Source organism: Portunus trituberculatus, chromosome 15 (genome assembly GCF_017591435.1).
Source record: "Portunus trituberculatus isolate SZX2019 chromosome 15, ASM1759143v1, whole genome shotgun sequence".
Classification (NCBI taxonomy): Eukaryota; Metazoa; Arthropoda; class Malacostraca; order Decapoda; family Portunidae; genus Portunus; species Portunus trituberculatus.
This window is the reverse complement of record NC_059269.1, coordinates 1,318,014-1,332,934: the sequence shown is the minus strand read 5'-3', so window position 1 is coordinate 1,332,934 and position 14,921 is coordinate 1,318,014. Positions and strand designations below refer to the sequence as shown.

Below are 14,921 nucleotides of genomic sequence, written 5' to 3'. Positions count from 1 at the left end.
AGGATATTGGAAAATACAGTTTTCCACATACATAGAACAGTGAAAAAGTGGAATGCATTGAATAATGAAGTTGTTACAGCACATAATGTGCATAGCCTCAAAGAAAAATTAGATAAGTGGAGATATGGAGACAGGACACTGTAAGCCCTGCTTGAACCCTGTACAATACAACTAGGTATATACAGCACAACACACAGAGTCAAAAAAAGAAACTATGCAAACCAGGATCGACAGCTTGGCACTGTGGGAGCAGCAGAGCTCTCTCCCCTATGTGCTACTTTTTATCTCATGCATACCCACATCAGGCAAAACTGTGAATTTCACTGTTCTATATGGTTTTTTTTTTTTTTTTTTTTTTTTTTTTTGAAGCTAGAAGATGGCTATTGACATTAAATTTAAGAATTATGTAATGTACAAGTTAAAAAGAAATAACTAGAAAAGAACAGACTTATTAGATTAAATGTTATCAATAATATGAAACAAAAATAGGGGGTGCTGCAGTTCTACAGTAAGTATACATGAGCCACCACAGATTTTGAGATCAAAGCTTTGTACCAGACTCTGTCAAAAGCTTTTGATGTGTCTGAAGCAACAGCAAAAGTTTCACCAAAATCTCTAAAAGAGGATAAGCTAGACTCAGTAAGGAAAGCCAACTCACCAGTAAAGTGGCCTTGACAAAACACATACTGGCTATCAGATAAAGGATTGTGAAATGACAGTTGTTTAAGAATATTCCTACTGAGAATAGACTATAAAACTTTAAGTAAGGTGGAGATTAAAGCAATAGGGGAATTTTAGGAACAGGTTGAATGAAGGCAAACTTCCAACAAGAAGGAAAGTAGGAGTCAATAGACTATTAAAATAGTTTGACTAGACAAGGTGCAAGCATGGACCCACAGTTTTTGAGAACAATAAGAGGGACTCCATCAGGTCTGTAAGCCTTTCAAGGGTTTAGTCCAGCAAAGGCATGGAAAAGACAAATGTGAAGAATTTTAGTTAAAGACATGAAATAGTTAGACGAGGGAGGAGAGGGAGGAATAAGTCCAGAATCATCCAAGGTGGAGTTATTAGAAAAAGTTTGAGAGAAGAGTTCAGCTCTAGAGACGGAAGTGATGGCAGTGGTGCCATCAGGATGAAATAAAGGAGGGAAAGATGTAGAAGTAAGTTTATTGGAGGTGTTTTGGTCAGATGGCAGAAGTGTCAAGAGGAGTTAGATTTTGAAACTTTTTTTTATATTTTCTATCAATGAAGGAGTGTTTGGCAAATTGGAGAACAGACGACATGATTTTATGGTAGAAATATAAAGCACATGATTTGCAGGTGATGGAAGGCTCAAGCATCTTTGTGGGCAACCTCTCTATCATGTACAGCATGAAAACAGGCTCTGTTGAAGTAAGGTTTGGAAGGTTTAGGTTGAGAGAAAGAGTGAGGAATGTATGCCTTCAAGCCAGACACTATCACTTCTGTTATGTGCTTAGTTCACAGAGATGGGTTTCTGACATGCAAGAAGTAATCATTCCAAAGAAACTTAGCATAGTACCTCCTCGGGTACTGCCAACTAGCTGAGGGAATGTCAGAGGCACCTCCACTTTGGGGGGTCTTGATTGACAATTGGAGAAATAGGACAAAATAGGAATTAATTAAAGTGTGTATCAATATGGCATTATATATTGACTAGAATATTGTTTGCATGATCTGGTAGTAAACTAATAAGAAATATTTCAGGGATGGTGATATCTATGCAGCATTGAGGGACTGCTTCACTGCACTTGACATTGACCCACACCATGTTAAAGCTCATTTTAGGTGAGTATATTTCTTAGTGTTGTGATTTGTTTTTTTTTTCATTTCCCTAATTTTTGCTTTTCTTTAATGTCTATTCTTTACCTACACTGTACATGGACTCCATAGTGCTGTAGTAAACATTACCTTAATAAGAAGTAGGCTTTACCATTGTCACCATTACATTTAGCAATAATCCAAATAAAGTGAGAGAGACAGTGAAAAAAAGTCCTTTGAGCACTGCCCTTGTTGGCCACACCTTTGATAGCAATGATAGCCACACAGTCACAAGAACCTGCTTTAAGTTTCCAATGATTGGCAGTAATGTTTCTCAAATTGTAATTTAGTTATATAGAACAAGACTTTATTTTGTGTCTTAAATATGAATATATGACAGTGAACTATAGATTGATATAAATGTAACTGGTACAGTTCTCATGTGCAGCAATTGTAGCACCACAATGCTCTTCAATTCATTTGCACATTTCATTTTTCATTACCAATTCAAAAATATAAAATGTTCTTGTAAATAAGTAGTATTTGAATTATACAAGATAGCAAAATAATATAGTATGAGGCACAATGACACTGGCTATATCCATAATAGGCAATTACAATTACATAAACACTTTAATTAAACAATTTAGTAAACAAAAATTGAAAACAACACAGGTTTATTCAGGAGAGAGTTTCCACACATTGGGTAAGTCTATCCGGAGTTGATTCAACACTTTTGACATGACCTAGAGGCCAATTGTATCATGCAGCATTTTCACTTACTAACACATACTGCAGTAATCACTATAGACAATTCCTACCCTGTAAATTTCACATATATCTTGACTCTAAAGCTGAGAAATATAGGATTTTTTAAGTAAAATCCATTTTTATCTACATACTTACCCATAATTATTAATTATTGCTTAAAACCCCACCCCACAGCAAAGTTACATAATGTCCATTAGCTTGCAAGAGAACAACGAAAGAAAAGAACTTGAGTTCCCCTTTTCATTCTCTAAGAAAAGGTGCATGGACCGTTTTCTATAACCTTTCGGTACCAGCCAGCCTTCTCCCACAATTCATACGCTTCTACTCTAAAAAGGTCATAGAGGGGAGGGAGGAAGGGAACATAAATTATAATTAATAATTATGGGTAATTATGTAAATAAAAATGGATTTTACTTAAAAAATTTTATTTGTTACTACACATACTATTACCCATAATTATTAATTATTGCTTGAAAACTGATTCCCAAGTATAGGAGGGAGGATGACCATTCTTTTAACCAATCTGAAAAGATTAAAAAAAAAAACAGAACCACACTTGTGCATACTTACAATGAAGAGGTCAAGTCCTGGGAAGTGTAGCACTGGCATCCATGTCCAAGGGGAAGTAACAGGGAAAAGAAGCAGTCCATCCAACATCCCACCAGGAAGGTGAACTAACTTAAAGCCTCCCATACTTAAGTACATAGAAAATATGTAGCTTGAACCCAATCAACCTTAGTCAATAACCCTGAGAGCCGACACAAAAGGGCCCAATGAAAAGGTATCTAGATATCTATGAGTTATATCCCGAAAACAAAAAGAAGCAAATGTAGAACTACATTTCCAGGTCCCTGCTCAGAGGACCGTTAGAATACTCCTAATTTTCTTAAATAGGGCACTTGTAACCACTGCCCTAACCCCATGTGCGTTGATTTTCACCGAGTGCATGTCTTCTTCTGAAACATCCTGATGCTCGCGTTGGATAACCTGACATATCCAAAAAGAAATTGTGTGTGGATATACCACCCATCAAGGTTCGGAAACCGTCACAAACAAGAATGAGCACCTAGGACGACAGTCCGTGGTCCTCCGCAGGTACTCCTGGACAGTCCGAACTGGGCATAAAAGCTGGTCACTCTCAGAATCCCCAACAGACCTAGCCAAGACCAGAATAGAAAATTCTGACTGAGAATCATCACCTGGAACTTGATTCTTAGCCAGAAAGTCTGAGGCTAAAGAGAAAGTCATCGAAGACCAACCCCTGGAGTGACGAACCTCAGCTGAAAGTCCATGGAGTTCGCTAACCCGACAAGCAGAAGCCAAAACTAAGAGAAATGAAGCTTTCAGTGTTAAGTCCCGCAATGAAGCTAAATGAAGGGGCTCATAGGGGGCCTTCGTTAAAGAATTCAAAACTAAAGATAAATCCCACGCAGGAATGCGTGGCGAGCGGGGAAGAGCCGACTTGGCAAATCCCCAAAACAGATCTGACAAATCCATATTTTGAGAGATATCCAGACCTGCCTGTTGGAATATGGGGACCAGAGCAGAGCGGTATCCCCTAATAGACGGTAAGGATAAATGCTTCGTGCCCCAAAAGGAAAAGAAAAAAGTCCGCCAAGTCTATCACAGAGGCCAAGAGAGGATGACAGCCCCTCGACTCACACCAACAACAGTAGATGGCCCACTTCGCCTGGTACACCCTGGCCGAAGACTGTCTGACTGGCAAGGCCATGATCCCTGCAGCTTCTCGCAAAAAGCCTCTCTTTCGGAAGAGACGCTGGAGAGTCTCCACACGTGAAGATGAAGTGTTGCTGGAGATTTATGAAAAAGGTATCGATGAGGCTGACGTAACAGCGAGTTCTACTTAGGCAACACTCTCGGGTGATCTACTAATAGACTCAGCAGCAGAGGGAACCAGTCTGCCTGAGGCCACCGAGGGGCAATTAGAGACACACGGACACCCGAGGTCTCTCTGATCCGAACCGAACCTAACCTAACCTAACCGAATCAGGGAGAAGGGGGGAAAGGCGTACAGATCTAAGCCCTCCCAGGGGAAGGCAAACGTGTCCTGTTTCCAAGCGTTCGGGTCCGGAAGTGGAGACACATACAGTGGCAGCTGGTGATTTAAAGCCATAGCAAACAGGTGCACTTGAGGTGCACCCCACGCCTAGAAGACCCATTTGCACACGACTGGGTGTAGGGTCCATTCCGACCCCACACACTCGTGGCTGAGGACATCTGCCACCGTGTTGCGCTGTCCTGGCACGAACTTGGGGCGAAGCAATACCCGATTGTCCTCGCACCACCAAAGAATGACCCTTGTCAGAATAGACAGAGACTCAGACCGAGTGCCCCCTGAGTTTTGTAGGTAAGCCACCACTGTAGTATTGTCCGACATAAGATTCACTACTGTGCCCAACAAGTCCCGCTGCAAGGCCTGAAGGGCCCGGAAGACAGCCAACATCTCCAGGTGATTGATGTGAAGGCTCTTCTCCTGTAGAGACCAGAGACCTGAGACAAGGGACTCCCCCACATGAGCACCCCACCCGTGTAGAGAGGCATCGCAAAACAGAGTCATCTCTGGAGGTGGCATCACAAAGGGGGCTCCTTGGAGAAGATGTGCTGGCTCCATCCACCAGAAGAGGTCTGCAAGGCATTGGTGAGATGGAGGAACCCACCACCAGGGTGGGTCCGAAGCTGCTCTCCAGTGTCTCTTCAGGCACCACTGAAGGGACCAGGAACGAAGGCGGCCACCTGGAACCAGCCTCTCTAGGGATGCCAGGTGACCCAAGAGTGACCTCCACAGCGACACCGGGGGAGCTTTGTCCTCGAGGAAACTCCGCGCCACAAACTGAAACCGGCTGATCCGCTCTGGGGAAGGAAAAATCAGAGCCCTCATGGAGTCCAGTACCATACCCAGGTACTGCTTCCTCTGGCTGGGCACTAGGTCCAACTTGGATAGATTGACCTGAATACCCAGTCGATCGCACAAATGGGAAATAGCTTGGATGGCACTCATGCACTCCTGTCAAGACGAACCCATGATCAGCCAGTCATCCAGATAGCGGAGGAGAAAAATCCCGTGTTGATGCGCCCATGAGGACATTAACATAACATAACATAAATAATAGGATAACAAAGGGCCACCAGGGCCCATCTAGGTTATCCTGTATCAGTCGCACAGCGACCTCGTCATCAGTACTTAAAGATACACTTACAAGTACACAATACATTATATACTAATTTTAAATATTTGGCCCATTAACAGGGCTAAGTCCTGCATCGAATTCCTCTACAATCTGTAATCCCCATACATGGGGATCATGTCTTGTTTAACTATAGTAAATTTCTTATAAAACTATCATGCAGCGCTATACATAATTATAAATCTAATAAATTTAAGTGCTTATCTAATCTGTTTTTAAACATTGTCAAACTAGTGCTATTTACAACCGTCTCTGGCAATGCATTCCAGAAGTCTACCACCCTATGACTAAAGAAATATTTTCTTATATCTAACCTGCAGCCTTGCTTTCTAATCTTCCTGCCATGATTTCTAGTCCTACTTCCCTCCTCTAAGGTAAAGAAAGATCTCACATCTATGTAGTTTGTATCTGAGAACATTTTAAATAACTCTATCATATCCCTCTTATACATCTCCTCTCAAATGAAAACATGTTTAATTCCTTTAATCTATCTCTATACTCCAGGCGCTTTAAAGCTGGTATCATCCTAGTTGCTCTTCTCTGAACTGCTTCTAACATGTTGATATCCTGCCTATAGTGGGGTGACCAGGCCTGTATGCAATACTCTAAATGGGGCCTAACATAGGAATTATATAAGCTACGCACCACTTCCTTACTTTTATAACTAACATTTCTATTTATAAAACCCAGGATCCTATTTGCCCTATTTCTTGCTTCTAAACATTGCTTTGAAAATTTCATAGTCCTGTCTATCACTACTCCTAAATCCTTTCCTTCCTCTACTGCCTCTAGCCAACATCCCTCCATCTCATAGTTAAAGTTTGTGTTGTCTTTACCTAAATGCATAACCTGACACTTTTAGAATTAAACTCCATCTGCCACCTGTCTGCCCATGCTATCAGCCTGTCCAGGTCTCGTTGTATTCTGTAATTGTCCTTTTCACCCTGTACTGCACATGCTATCTTAGTATCATCTGCAAACTTTGATACTTTGCTACTAATTCCTATATCTAAATCGTTAATGTACACCAAGAAAAGAAGAGGTCCTAGCACTGATCCTTGGGGTACCCCACTAACCACTTCCTTCCACTCAGACATTGCCCCATTTAATACTACTCTCTGTTTCCTATCAGAAAGCCATTCACTAATCCAATCAACTAACCTACCCCTATCCCATGTAGTCTCAATTTGTACACTAGCCTCCTATGCGGTACCTTATCAAACGCCTTGCTAAAATCTAGATATATAACATCTATGCTATTTCCATCATCTAACTCCTTGGTAATATATTCTAAGATATCGAGCAAATTTGTAAGACAGGACCTCCCTGATCTAAAGCCATGTTGGGTATCTCTAATTAATCTATTCTCATTTAAATGCTCCCAAATACTACCCTTAATGATTTTCTCTAGTATCTTACATACTATACTAGTTAAACTGATCGGTCTATAATTATTCGCATCATCCTTCCTACCTTTTTAAATATTGGAGTAACATTAGCTAACTTCCAGTCCTGAGGTATCTCAGCAAACCTAAGTGATCTTTCAAAGATTAACTTAAGTGCTTCAGAAATACTGTCTACACCCTCCCTAAGTACTCTGGCATGTAGCTCATCAGGACCACTAGCTTTCCTATCGTCTAGTTCAAGAATAAATTTCCTAATAATTCCGGTTTTATATCAATATTTTCTAAAGCTCTTAAACTACTCGTCGCACTGTTTGTAACAGGATTTCCTATTCTTTCCTAGTAAATACTGAAGAAAATTGTTCATTCAATAATTCTACTATGTCTTCATTTTGATCCACTACTACACCATCTTTTCTGAGTGGTCCAATCCTATCCTTATTTCTTTTATCACTGACCTTGTAATAACTATATAATTTTTGGGATCTTTACTCCCAGCTCTAGCTAGTTTTATCTCTGCCTGCCTTTTACTTTTTTATAACCTTACTCAAATCATCTCTGACCTGTCTGTACCTAATCAAATCTACATCTTCCCACTTTTCTGCAACTCTCTGTATGCCCTCTTCTTCTCTCTGATCTGGCTACCTATCTCATGAGTCCACCATAATGGCTTCCTGTTTCTCTGCCTTATATCTTTGTAAGGGATACACTGCATCACTATACCCTTTACTACAACCTTAAAAATATCCCACATCTCCTGTGCAGTTTTATTTCCAAAACTATCTTCCCAGTTTACCTCTCCTAATAACTGACGTAACCTACCATAATTGCCTTTCTGATAGTTTGGGACTCTAGTCTTATTCACTATATTATCCCTACTGGAATTAATGATAAATCTAATTATATGATGGTCACTGTTTGCTAAAGTCTCTCCTACCTCAACTTCCTTTAAACAATGCTCAATATTTGTTAGTACTATGTCTAAAACCTTCCTCCCCTAGTAGGTTTATCTACCATCTGCACTAAATAGTTATCCTGAAAACTTTCCATAAACTTATTTTCACTAGCATCTCCTACCATCCTCTCCCAGTTTACTGACTTAAGATTAAAATCCCTAAGATAATTGTCTGACTAGTACACCCCTATTTATCTCATCTACCATAAGGTTGTCTACCTCTGCTGACTGGTTAGGTGGTCTATAAAAGCTCCTACTCTAATAACCTTACTTTTGTTTACTCTAACATCCAGCCATAAGGACTCTACTCTGTTATCTACCTTAATACCATTAACCTGACTGGAAATGAAGGATTTTTACATAAATAACTACTCCTCCACCTATCCTACCAATTCTCTGGTGTAAATACATAATGTATCCATCTACTTCATATTCTTTCCTATTTTCCTAAACTTTTCCTCATTTACCCATGCCTCTGTGACACATACAACATCTAAGTCCTCCTCAACTATATAACTAGATAACTCGTCCTTCTTGTTCCTAAGACTCCTGGCATTTACATAAAAACATTTAAGTCCAGCTACCTTCCTAGATGCTGTCTCCTTATTTGGAATCCTAATCTTATTCTCTCCTATTTGCACCTGGAAATCTTTCCTAATCTTTTCACTATCTCTGTTTATCCTATCTAATTTATGTCTAGCATCTTTCTTCTGGAATGCATTTGCTACCTCACCCCCTACACTCCATCCCAACTCCCCCCTCCAGACATCCACTCAGCACATCCACACCCTTCCTACTCAGATGCACACCATCCCTAGCATACAAATCCCTTCGCCCATAGAACCTATCCCATACATCCACAAAGCTGACACCCACATCCTTACACATCCCTTTTACCCGATCATTCACACCAATGGCTCTAGACAACCATTCCTGCTAACATACACACGAGGCAAGATTCCTGACACTACACACCTCCTACCACTCTCCCTTATCTTGCCTAACATTTCCCGAAATCTTGCCACTAACTCCTCCGACCCACCTGCTCTGACATCGTTCCCACCTACATGCAAAACTACTACACCCTCCTCTCCATCCCCCAACCCTCTTCTGCACCTCCTCACTCACTGCCTTCACACCTGCACCAGGCATACACACGTTCGTCCTCCTATCCCTGTCTTTCCCACAGAAAGTGCTATCTAAATACCTAACCTGAGAGTCACCCACCACACACACCTGAGGTGTGCTAGGCACAACCCTCCTCCTCCTCTCCTCTACCCCCCTTCTTTCTCCTTTCACTCACCACAACCACTTCATTCACTCCACTCTCACTTTCACTCTCCCCCTCCAACAAACCGAACCTATTTTCACACTCAACAGGTTTAGTCCTATCCTCCCTAACTGCCTCCGCTTTCCTTTCCCTCGCAACCTGCCATCTCTGCCCATCCTGACTACTATCTTTCCCAGTCTGGCTCGCCTGCTCCCTCTTCCCCACTCTGCTCTTCCCGACAGAGGGCCAAGCCACCCTGTCGCCCTCAGAAGGTCCAACCTTTGGCCTAACACTGATCTCCTGCCTAATTTTTTCCACTGCCTCCCCAAGCCTCTTAACCTCCTCCTTCAACTCAAAGATGAGAACTTCGTTCGCACTTTTCCCCTCACTTAGCTTTCTGATTTCCTCTCGTAATTCTCGGTGCTCAAGAGAAAGAACTAAATTCTTGCTCTTGAGCCTACACACCATACACTCAGAAAAGTCAACGACCTTTCTGTCATGCCCACACATCTCACACACAACAAACTCTCCCAATCCCATCTCAACACTCTCTTTCACGCACTCAATCACACTCTGATATACCTCAGTAGCTACCGCCATACTAACTTACAATCTGTTAACTCACAAACAAATAAAAATACTTGGTGACGGCGGGGTGGGGGAACCACCGCGCGGTGGTGGGGGGGCCTAAGTGAGGTCAACTAATCCTCTTTCAAGGTCAACTTGACAGTTACAAGCCTAGTCTCCTCGCTCTACAAAAATACTTTTAACTCACAAACACTGATTCTAACCACTATTTCACTCTAATCTAACACTTGCAGTACACACTTTCACTTCACTAACACTCAAAAGCACCACACACAGACACCAAGCACAAACACCACTCGCTAACTATAAAAACCACAGCCAAAAACGGAGCGCACACACAACATGTCCACTCGCCACCTAAGGAGCAGTGGAGAGGCCAAAACACAGAACCCTGAATTGGAAGACTCTGTTCCGCCAAACAAACTGCAGGAACTTGCGAGAACGAAGATATATTGGGATTTTGAAATTAGCGTCTCGTAGATCTAGAGAGATCATCCAATCCCCCACTTTCATGGACTCCAACACTGAAGCTACTGTCTCCATTCAAAATGGGCTGACCCTTAAAAACTTGTTCAGAGCCGAAAGGTCGAACACCGGTCTCCAACCCCCTGTTACTTTCGGAACCAGGAACAGGCGTGCATAAAAGCCTTCCAGCTTGTCCACCACCGGCTCTATGGCCCCTTTGTCCAACATATCCTGAACCTCTAGGTCTAGGGCCGTATGACGAACGGACCCCTCTACATAGGTGGTAAACTCTACGGGCCTGGAAGCAATTGGAGGGGGACAAAGAAAAGGGAGTACATACCCATAATGCAGGGTCTTCACTACCCACTCCCCTGCCCCTACCTCCATCCACACTCTCCAGTGACGCTGCAGGCAAGCACCCACAGGAACCGGAAAGTCAGAGTTTTCCCTAGCGCGACCTGCCTCGGCCTCAGGAGCCTCCACTGTGAGGCCCCCGGGTGCGAAAAGAGCCGCCTGTGAGGGAGGATCTGGTAACAGGAGCCGATGGAAAGGGTCTAAGAAGGGACCCTCTCCTCACCTGCCCTCTTACTCTGTTTCCACGGGGTGTCCCGGCTGATCCCCTAAGTGAAGCTTCTAACCAGAGAAGAGATAGCACGCTGTTGGGAAGCCAAGTGTTCCATGTTCTGCACCTTGGCCACCACCGACGGGTCAAAGAGAAAATCAGAAAAAGGAGAAGACATAAGCTGGTGTTTATCCGCATCAGAAAAGGAACCAGGCAAGGCATCCACAGTTGCCTTTCTCCGTAACATATGGAGCTGACAACGTAGTTCTTCTGCTGGAGAGGATAAAAAGGCCAACACTTCCTGCTGTGTGCCTGAAGAGTCTCCAGCCCAAGTGGCCAACACCTAGTCTATCCAAGAGGTGGTGATGTTGGTCATGGAACCACACACTGATTCCATCTGAGCCAAGACACGGGTGGAAACTGACACCATCTGGTTTACCCCTGTCTAAGACTACCCAACTCCTCATTAACCGGAGGAGGGACCTGAGAGGCCCCTTCGGGTAAATAAATTTCACTGGCACCCTTCTTCCAAATTCTGGGTAACTGGAAAGGAGATATATTAGGTCTAGGATCTTTCAGAGCCTTACCTTGGGCTTCCTCCCGAATAGCCTGGGCCAAAAGAGATCGAGGGATAGCTAAGGAGGGATGGTGAGTCTCAACTGATCCTTGAGCTCGCTCAACCCCGTGAGAATTGACGAGAAAGGAGCTTCAGTAGGTGGAAGCTGGTGAAAACTCCTCACTCTATCTATAAGTTGTAGAAAAGGAGGATCACTCACCTGAGAAGTAGACACCTCCTCCTCATCTTTCTCATCTGCCTCATAAGTGGACTGGGAATGTTCAACCAGTCTGGAAGCTGAGGATCCTGGGACCAGATTGCTGCTACCAGGAACAGGAATAAAATGGCTCACCTCATCAGACGTCTCTTGGGAAAGTGAATGGTCCCCCTGAGAAACACTACTGCAAGGGAGGGTATGGTGAGTAGTTCTGGTAGATGAGGCCAAACTAACCTCAACAGTCTGGTCATGAGGTTGGTTGGTCTGCAGACCCACCTTAGGAATGGCACCAGCGCGCAAATCCTGTGTGGGAAGATAAGCGTTAGTCAACCCAGCTCTTAAAGGGCCAAGGAGAGGTTCAATTGAATCTCCATTATAAGAACCTTGGTTGACTTGCCTGGGGAGGGACAAAAACTGGCTGTCACACCTTAGGGCATAGTGACAGCTGTCCTTCCCACCACTACCATTGCCCTGTTTGGGGTAGGAAGACAGCTGGTTGTCACGCCTTAGGGGAAAATGATAGCTGTCCCTCCCATCATTGCCAACGGTAATGCCAAAACCAGAACCTCCTTTGGCAGTACCTTGGCTGGTGTTAAAGGGCATGGGGTTGTTTGTCAGACCTTAGGGCTATATGTAAGTTGTCACCTCCTAATTCTCTGGGTGGGGCAGAGAGGTATGGCCCTGGACGATAACACTGGCTCTCTACCTCCATATCACGGATAGAATGTTGCACTGCCATGACCATAGGAACCTGGCAGTCACCAAATCCATCCCCAGAACCAGTGAGGTCCTTCGTCAGAGCAACTGGCATCTTACCTGTGTCAGTAGAGAGGCCTGGAACACCAGCTGCTTGTGTTATTGTTGACGCAACTGTTGCCGGAGCCATCTCGGCCCTGGGACAGGCTGCACCATCTGTTCCCCGAGATCGAAGGTCCACCTGATGGATAGGAGACTGAAACCCAGAAAAAGGAGAATCCTGGGAGGAGGTAAGAAAAAGGGACAGTCTATCCAATGTCTCCTCCATTTTACACATACGTTTGTGTAGTTGTTGGGAACTCTGAACCTTGCGCTTCCCAGGTGAAGACTTCCTCTTTTCCCTACGCACCTTTACATTCTCCAAAAACCTGAAAAGCTCATCGTGAGACAAAGAAATGTATTTTTCACACCGAGATGTGAGACTGCAAGACTTGACTCTACATGACAAACAATCGTCATGAGGGTCCACAGACCGAGATGGTAACGATCTAGAGCACTTACCACACAGCCTTACACTTAACCAAGGCTCTAACCAAAGACAAGAGCAAGGCGGCAACCCAAAAGCTGCAAAAACAGGACAAAAAGCCGGCAGTAAGCGAGCTAAGGTAACACATGTAACCACTATGGCAGCAAAGAAGCGAATGAATTGTGGGGGAAGGCTGCCTGGTACAGAAAGGTTATAGAAAACGGTCCAAGCACCTTTTCTTAGAGAACGGAAACGGAAACTCAAGTTCTTTTCTTTCGTTGTTCTCTTGCGAGCTAATGGACATTATGTAACTTTGCTGTGAGGTGAGGGTTTAAGCAATAATTAATAGTTATGGGTAATAGTATGTGTAGTAACAAATGCATGTTTGCATCTTTTCAAAAACAATTCTTCCAAATATTGAATAAGGTACCACATTTCTTTAACAGTGCATGTCTGAGGAATTTGTTTTACAATCAGCACAATACTCTGTCAGTGTGAGGAGACTGCTAGACATTTGGGGGCTGGGATCTGTTTAGTTATCTAAATTTTTTGACATACAGGTCCTCCCAGATATACAATTTACCATTACATGATAACTTGCTTTTAGGATCATTCTTTTTTACTACCTCATACCTGCTTTATGACTGGTTATGCTGCAATTTTAGTCTTACCCAAGCATGTAGTCACTCACTTCTCTGGCAAGTATAACAGTGGCTGCATCCATGTTATTAGTGAGCAGTGTTGCTAAAGATTCACTACATTTATTTGTTTCATGGTAGTAAGTTGAATTAAGCTATTAAGTGAGAGTATGTTGGCAAACAAAAGCAATTGAAAAAGCACAAAACAAAGTAAATTCCTTCCATATCCTCTGCCTGTTTCCTCCACCCTCCAACTCTGCCAGCATCTTCCGTTAGCCTGAGTTGAGTCATCTGATCTCCAAGAAAAATATGCTTTATAAAACCAGTTTATTTATTTACATTTTTATTATGTTTTCCAGTGTTTATATAATACTTATTATTCATAAATATTTTTTCTTATTTCAAACAATAGAAAAATTGAATTAGGGTTTTTTGGGGTGGCATTTCAGTTTGTCAGCTGATAATGCAAAATTGTTAAATGTAATAAAAGGACATGAAAACTGTAGAGTAATCCCTCTCCATACCACAATTCCAACCTCAATACATTGCTCATTTTTATAAGAATTCAATGTAAATTAATATCATAGTTTCCCCAGTACATTGTGAGTTTCAGTGGCCGTGAAATTTTGATTTGGGTGATTTCTCTTGAAAAAAGCATTTTTAGCATGAAAAGTGATAACTTTATGATTAAAAAATAAATATACAGTACAATAGTGTACTTAAGACATTAATTAGAAATTTGTGGTTATCCTACAGAAATCCTAAAATCTCTCCGAATTATTAACCAAATCTGGGAACAAATGTCCAAGCTCCCGAATTCAGGATTTCTGTGATTAATGGCATGCACCCATATCGTTGCCAATGCCTACGCCTACGCTTCCTCAGCCACTGTAACACTGATATTTCTGCAAAAGCTAATACATCCATAATTCCCGTAGGCTGCCTTGGTACTGAATCATCTGAATGTGAATCATTCGGTTGGAACTATGCAGATTCAAAATTACTCAATTCAAATGATTCTTCATGAATTGAATTCATTCAATTTGCTTGATGTAAATGCACCATTAGCCTTCTGGCAGTGTCTCAAAACACCAGAGGAAGATGCTTACGAAACCAGGGAAGGTGAAACTTGGCACGCTGAAGGAATGTTTAAAAGTGTTTAACCTCTTTAGTGTGGACAACAGAAAACAGCTCCTGCCACCATATCTGGGCTGGAGAAGAGTGGGGAAACATCTGACTTACAGGCAACTCTCTCTCTCTCTCTCTCTCTCTCTCTCTCTCTCTCTCTC

At 42.6% G+C, this 14,921-nt stretch overlaps 1 protein-coding gene across 4 annotated transcripts in view; it reads left to right on the top strand.

Moving 5' to 3' along the window:
- Window positions 1-14,921, top strand: part of LOC123504010 (WD and tetratricopeptide repeats protein 1-like) — a 436,213-nt gene that overhangs the window by 302,715 nt on the left and 118,577 nt on the right. For all 4 annotated transcript variants that reach the window (XM_045254212.1, XM_045254209.1, XM_045254210.1 and 1 more), the window contains exon 10: window positions 1,726-1,806. In XM_045254212.1, the coding sequence (XP_045110147.1) occupies window positions 1,726-1,806 (81 nt within the window). The remainder of the gene's footprint in view (window positions 1-1,725; window positions 1,807-14,921) is intronic.